Here is a 7,698-nt window from a genome sequence, read left to right as displayed (position 1 = left end):
GTAAGCAACGAGTGTGAAGTGAGCAATTTCTAGCTAGCAATTTCTTATCAAAATAAAAATGCGGTAACGACTTGGTTACCAAATACATGCTACTAACTGAAGCCACTAGAGGCCGCTATAATCCACAACCTTTTAAGAAAATATTATGTTATTAACTGTTTCCACTAGAGGCCACTATAATAATTAACAACTTCAAGAAAAAATTGTTATTAAATGATGGCGATAGAGGCCGCTATAACTCATGAATGTAATAAAACAATTTGTTGTTCATTTAAGCTTTTAAAAAAACAGACATGCAAATGTAAATAAATTTATGCCCCCTAAACAACTTCCCTATAATTAATTATCTTTGTAACTAAAAAGGAAACAAGCATAATACTTAAATTTTGTAATTTCCTAAGTAGTAACCTGGCACTAGAGGAACGCTTACAATAATAACTAAGATTGATTATAAACAAAGAATACTAATTTTTTATGCATAATTCTTAATAAATAATAAGTGCTATACTGCGTATAAAAAATTAAATACTTACTCGAAAAATAGGTAGTTTATTATTCATACTTCTTAATATAAGATAACTGATTTAATTGTGCCTGATTACAAAGTTATCATACATATAAGTAAAATAGATTAGCTACAATGATTTCATTTATAGGACAGATATTAAAAAATTTGCTAAAATCCTATTTTGTGTATACGTAAAAATAAGCCTCATATACACAAATTGTTTCATACCACAAGAAATTTAAATTGTAAATTTTTTATTGAATATTTTAGTATGTTTAGGTTCTTTTGACTTTTAAATGGATGTTTGATATATTTTAGTAGCTCTTAAATGTTTTTTTTACACATTTTTTCTTATTAAAATAACATTTTATTAAGACATGTATTAACTAATCACTATCACAGTTCTAAGTTATGCATTTAACGATAACATTATATGTACAACCCATATATTTTGTGGCACTTTTGAAATGAGGTATTATCATGTAACACCGTTATTTAAAATAAATTTCTAGTTAGATATTATATACAGTTTTTATTTTAAGTTATTGAAAGAACCTAGTATATTTTAAACGCAATATAAAATAACTATAAAATGTAACCAATTTCTTCAAGGTCTAGAAAACGTGACGTCAACGGGGCTAAGCCCTTGTGCCTTCATCTCGTTACATCATTTCTAGATATTTTAGTTACTTAAAAACTGAGTTATTTGGAAAATTAAAACTTGATAGAACCATTAATTTTAAAAAAAATTAAATAAAGTAATATTTTAGATATAATTTAAGTAAAGTGAGTAAACTTTTAAATTTTAAATTTTGCTTAGAAATTATCTTGTGTATTTTTCACACTTAGCACGCTAGTTATACAAAGTGAAACAAAATTTTGTAAAACACATTTTTTCAGAAATTATTCAGAATTCAAATTCTGAATAATTTTTAAAGAAGATTATCAAAGAAAAAAATGATTAGATGTCTAAATATATATAAGATCCCTTCAAGGATAAAAATCTTTTANTTTTAAGATCATTTCAAGGATAAAAATCTTTTAGATTAATTAAATGGGACACTATTTTTTAATTAATATAATAAAAAAAAAATTACAAATTATATTATTATTATGTTTGTTATCTGAACAATTGCTTATCTAGACATGTTAAAGTTAAGCGATTTTTGATCAAATTTCCACTTATTTAGAAATACAGTATCNTTTTTGATCAAATTTCCACTTATTTAGAAATACAGTATCCGCATTTTTCTAGTGTCCAATAAACCAATTTTTTTATTCACTAAGACATAAAAAATAAGATACCAATTGTTTATCAATCGGACGCATTTTACTTGACTTTATTAAATATATAATAAATAACTTATGGATCATTAAAACAGATTTCTGCCACTGATATCATAAAATCATACAAATGATAAATTTTTACTTTAAATAATCTTAAAACACAAACAATTGATTGGATAAAATAAATTATAACAAGATTTGTTTGTAACTTTTTTTTTATGATATTATTAAGTTAAAAATAAGGATTCCGGTTTAAGAAAATCAGTTATGGATTTTTATCCTTGAAAGGACGAAAAGAAAAATGATTTAACTACATATTATTATAGTTTTTTGAACCTAAAAATTTTTTCTCTTCATAAAAATATAAAACTCCTCAATATTTTCTTAGAAAATATTAAAAATAAGTATCTTACCTAATTGCGATTACTCTGTATATAAAATTTCAAAACTTATATTAGTTAAGTAAAAGTAACTGGATACCCTCAGATCATCTTTGAATATGTAAATAACTAATGAATTAAAATAATTTTATACAGAAATATCGCAATCTCTGTAATGTTAAATGTTTATTCACTTTACTTACACAGAAGACATTTTAATTTTAATTAATGTGTTACTGAAAAATCTTTCAAAGTCTGAAATAAACTAAATGAGTTCACGTTTGACTTATAACAAAAGCGAAATCAACTATAAATTAAAAAACTCAGTGTTAAAAAAAAATCTTTATTAAAAAAAAAATTTTAATTTCCCCCCCCCCATAATTGCTGCAGCCGCCACCGCAGCTGGAGCTGCCACCGCTGCTGCTGGAGCCGCCACCGCTGCTGCTGGAGCCTCTGATACAAAACAAAAGATATTTATTAGAAATTACCATACAGCTATAAGATAAGAATCTTCTTATTGAACGACTTATATCAAGCCATAAAATTAAAAATTGTAATTACCTTTCTTGAGGCACTCCCGTTCTTTATGGCCAATATTTTTGCAAAAATTGCAATCTGAAATTGATAAAATGATTATTATTATCATTTTAATATAATAACTTAAAATTTTCAGCAAAATGATAATTGGATCTAATATTAAAAAAGTTGTCTGTTTAAACAGAGATGTCCAGTATATCTTTAACTGTTAATTATTAAATTAATTAAATTATATATAATTGATTGAAGCATTTGAGTTTTTGAATTTCCATAATACATTTAATACTATAAATTTATTACATTTGATGAAATTTATTGAATTAAATAATAAATATTGCTATTTTGCTTTTCATTATACAATACACATTATAAACTAAATATTTAAATAAAAAATGACATCTTATTTTTTGTTATTTATTCGTAAATTCAATAAGGTAACTAGTTGGTTAATTTGTTATTATCAAATAATTGAGTATTCATAGGTTCAAAATAGTTTTATATCTTTAATATTGTTTTCAATAGTAAAGTTAGTCAATCATCCTGTATATACTTATACTATGTTAAGTTGATAAAAATGAATCATTAAAAAAGAAACGTTACCATTTTCTTTTACTTGCAACAAAAATTTTTCCATTTTGTTAATTAAATTACTAAAAGGTCTTCATTTTACAAAAATAAACTATTTAAAAAAAATAAGTGATAATTATATAAGTGATGTCGAGACTTATTTTACAAAAACTCTTTATTGACAAATTAAACATTATTTTTCATTATTGTATTTTTTTTGATAATTTTATCATGATTATCTATTATATAGAAACATTTATCGACTATACAATAATTAAATTATTTCAAATGGTTGTGTGCTTCACAAAAGCTATCGTTAAAACAGGTCTAAATAAAATTGAAAGTTAAATAAAAGAATAATTTGGTTTATTCTTATTAGAAATATCCATAATTAAATACTTTTCCAACTATTAATCAATTTACTATAATATTAGTCAATTGTGGCTAANTTTAATCAATTTACTATAATAAATATTAGTTAATTGTGGCTAATATTATTTATAATATTAATTTAAAACTAAAAATTATTAAACAAAAAAATTACTTCAAAAATTTTCTTCTTCAACTGTAATTGACTGGTGTTAAACTTTATTGTATTTAATTGTAATTAAAATAAATTAATTTTTATTGTAATTAAAACAAAAAATTTAAGTAATAGAATGTAAAATACTTGTTGTATAAAATTTATTAATACTTACATCCTCTAAAAACTTTCATTTTTACATTTCCTCCTCTCATTCCTCCACCACGTCCACTTCCACGTCCTCTTCTATATCCACCACTTCCACCACCACCATCAATCATAATCCCCCCCCGAGCAAAATTGTTTAAGTATATTTTCATCTATAATACAAGCATTCTTATTAATTTGATAGATAAAAATAGACATAAATTTCTATGAAAACCAGTTAAATTATTGTGATAAATAAAGCTTAGTTTTCACTATAATTCTTTAGTTGTTTTACTTACAGATGTGTTTTTACGAATATATATATATATATATTATTTATTTATAATTATTGTATGATTTATAAGATTTGTAATTTTTATATTGATTAAATGTATAAATGTATAAAAAAATATATGCTACATATTTTTTGAAGATGTAGTAATTATATTTTTTTATAATAGACTAGTTATCCTTTGTATTTAAACACATTTTATTACATTATTAATAATAATACCAATAAAAAAAATTGTTGGTAAAATAAAAAATTTGCCTTTATAAATAAGCTAGAAAAGCCTATTTTAAAGAAAAATCTTAATTTGTAAAAGCAGCAGTGTATTTTTAAAATAGTCTCACTTGGCGACTAAAATATCTTTTTCATTCAGTATTCTTTTTATTCATGTGTGATTCCCCCTTAGTATAGAAAAGGTCAAAAATAAAATTAGGAGACAAAATAGAATCGTTGAAAGACATCAGATATTTTTATTAAACATATAATTTTTTTTTTTAATACTTAGTATAATTGAAAGTAAAATATAAAAATTTATTCTAATTTCAAAGGTAACTAACCATTTACATGGGCATAATCAAATCACATTCATTAAAAACGTCCTAATATTTATCAGATAATATGAATTTTATAAAATTCATTATTTATTTACATTCTTAAAAAAAAGGGTGAGATGTAGTGCAAAGGATTATTCGGACACCGCCTCAGCACTGATATTCAGTTACACTATTTGCTATTGGTTCCCAGATGGGTGACCTTACAAGAACAATGACAAACACTTTGTTCCAAGATGAGATTGTATCAGGTTATTATCAATGATAGTAAGGTACATAGTTGTGAGTTTATAAATACACTAACTGACAATATAAAAAGTATATCTATTGATAGTTATAATTGATAATAATAATCCGTGACTGTGACAGCAATGTCATAAAAAACCAATTAGCTACCTATATTTGTAATACTTGTGTATTATACCTGTATATTAAATCAATAATTTGAAACTTTAAATGATTATATCTAATAAACGAATTAAGTTATATTAAAAATTCAAATTCCATTTACTATTAAATTAAAAACCAAACATTTTATTAAATTAAAAATATGTGTTACCATTTAAAAAAACAAAGTTGACCCCCTTACAAGGCATAAGGGATGAACTTAAAAAGTATTACATAGTTAAAAATTCAAGAATAATGTGTAACTAAAGGGTATAAAAAAAAAAAAAATGTTTAAATTATTATTATTCTGCAAGTAATTGAGTATAAATACGTACATTTTTTTCTTACCACTATGGTATTTTAACTATAATTGTTGAAACCAAAATATTTTACCAAATTTAAAGTGACATGTATATACTACACCGATGACATTGCATACTCACAATTTTTAAAATACTGCATTAATTATTTATACAATAATATAAAGAAATATTTTATTTTTCATTACAAAATTGTAAAAGAATGATAAAATCTGCATAGGATTCTTAGCATATGCGCAATTGTGCCTATGAGGAATATAGTCCAATATCTAAAACCACGTAGGNTGCATAGGATTCTTAGCATATGCGCAATTGTGCCTATGAGGAATATAGTCCAATATCTAAAACCACGTAGGTTTATTTCTATAAATTTCAAAATAATGACATATTCTAAAAAAATAATTAGTCTTGTTAGGTAATATTTTTAAGTTATTTGAATTTTTAAAATAATAAACATAAAAATTACCAAACAAAAGGGGTTTGCTAAAAAGGGTAAGAATTTTAATTCCTTTTTTTCGGAACGACTATTAAATCATTTATGATAATAAAAAAATTACAAACGTAAATATTTGAATTAATAAATATAATAATAAAATAAGAAAGAAATTATGTTATGCAATGTTAATTAAATTTTAGATCTAGGAAAAGTAGCTTCAGCTCAATTTGATTAACATCTAGGAGAATTCTTTAAAAATTTGAAATAGACAAATATCATTAACAATTTTTAGTTATTTTTTTTAAATATATTGATATCAAAATATTCTACCAAAATTAAAACATGTTATGAAAAGTATTTTGCAATATTCCGTTAAAAAAAATGAAATAAAAAATAAGCTTAAGTTCCTTTTCCCTAAGATCAAATAATTTACCTTTTATAAAGAATATTAAATAAGATTTTATGTAAATATTAATCACAATTAATGAAGAATTAAATAATAATTTATTTTAATAAATAATGTTAAGGGAAGCGCTGTCAAAAAGCTAATATACAAATTAGACATAATAGTACTCACAGTGTAGTGCAACCTCCAACGAAGCAAGTTGATTAATGAAAGGTGACAGACGGAACAAAAGCCAAAATTGCGCCATTTGAATATCAATCGATTGTCGAGTTGANAAAAAAGCCCCATTTGAAGATCAATCGATTGTCAAGTTAACAAATATCGATATTTTCGAATCGCGATGTTTTCTTTATGAAACATTTTCTCTTTTGTATTGAATTTATTAAGTAAATTTAAAAAAGTGTTTACATTTTTTTTTTTTTACATTAATGTACGGAAAGAAGGTTGATATACTGTAACAAGGGGAGGTCACGGTGATGGGGTCACCGATTTTCATAAAATTTATATAGATCTAATCTATATTGAATACAGAATCAGACGTATTTGGATTTTTTTGCCAATGCCCCCCTTAAGTCGAGAAAATTGACTTTGAAAATTTTTAATTAGCTTAAATGGGGTCATTTTTCTTCCGGTTAACAACTCGTGTAATGGTCCTGTGGACTATACGTGATCCCACAACACGTACAGGCTCGGGACGAGTCTCAGCGACTGACAAAATTTTTTCACTGTTTTATCTTTAAATTATTAATTTTACGTAATATTTGTTAAATTTTTGTATACATTTTATTTATCTATATAGTTTTATTTGCATTCAAAGCACATTTTGATGGTACAAATTATCGATTGTCCAATGGTAAAACTATGATTAAAGTAAACTAAACTTTTATACACATAAATATAACTTTTACTATTAACCAGGTAAGAGTATATGTATAAAGAGATGATTATGAGGATTTAAACATATATAAAATCATTATATATTTTAATTTAACCTATTGTAATTTTCAAAAAAATGTATGTTTGTTATATGACAAAAGTCATAGTCAATTGAATAAATAATAATTTATAATTATATTTTTTATTATTATTAATTTTGATTATTAAATAGTAATTAAAAAATAATAATGTAAGAGTTTTAAATACACGTAAATATTAATCAATAAATATAATTCAATTCAAATGAATAAATTTTATTTAATGAAAAAAAAAAATGATTAACTTTACTCCTTCATAAAATATGAACTACACGCAAAACCTAGCACTGAACGTTAAACCTTTCAAAAATCTCTTTCCTTTATAATTTATATACTCTTACTCGGTTAATATAAAAATATATTTTATTTATTACTATAAAAAATTT

The 7,698-nt window shown here is 23.4% G+C and overlaps 1 protein-coding gene across 1 annotated transcript; it reads right to left on the bottom strand.

Moving 5' to 3' along the window:
* Positions 1–2,299: 2,299 nt before the first annotated feature.
* On the bottom strand, positions 2,300–6,558 carry LOC126906548 (RNA-binding protein cabeza-like). Its single transcript, XM_050687129.1, has 4 exons — positions 6,510–6,558; positions 3,978–4,122; positions 2,737–2,790; positions 2,300–2,628 (listed from the first exon to the last, which is right to left on the bottom strand). Exons 2-4 carry the CDS (start codon positions 4,120–4,122, stop codon positions 2,522–2,524), a joined length of 306 nt encoding a protein of 101 aa, XP_050543086.1. The 5' UTR covers positions 6,510–6,558; the 3' UTR covers positions 2,300–2,521.
* Between the last annotated feature and the right edge of the window lie 1,140 nt (positions 6,559–7,698).

Source organism: Daktulosphaira vitifoliae, unplaced genomic scaffold, assembly GCF_025091365.1.
Source record: "Daktulosphaira vitifoliae isolate Bord-2020 unplaced genomic scaffold, ASM2509136v1 Scaffold_5, whole genome shotgun sequence".
NCBI lineage: Eukaryota > Metazoa > Arthropoda > Insecta > Hemiptera > Phylloxeridae > Daktulosphaira > Daktulosphaira vitifoliae.
This window is presented reverse-complemented; position numbering and strand designations above follow the sequence as displayed.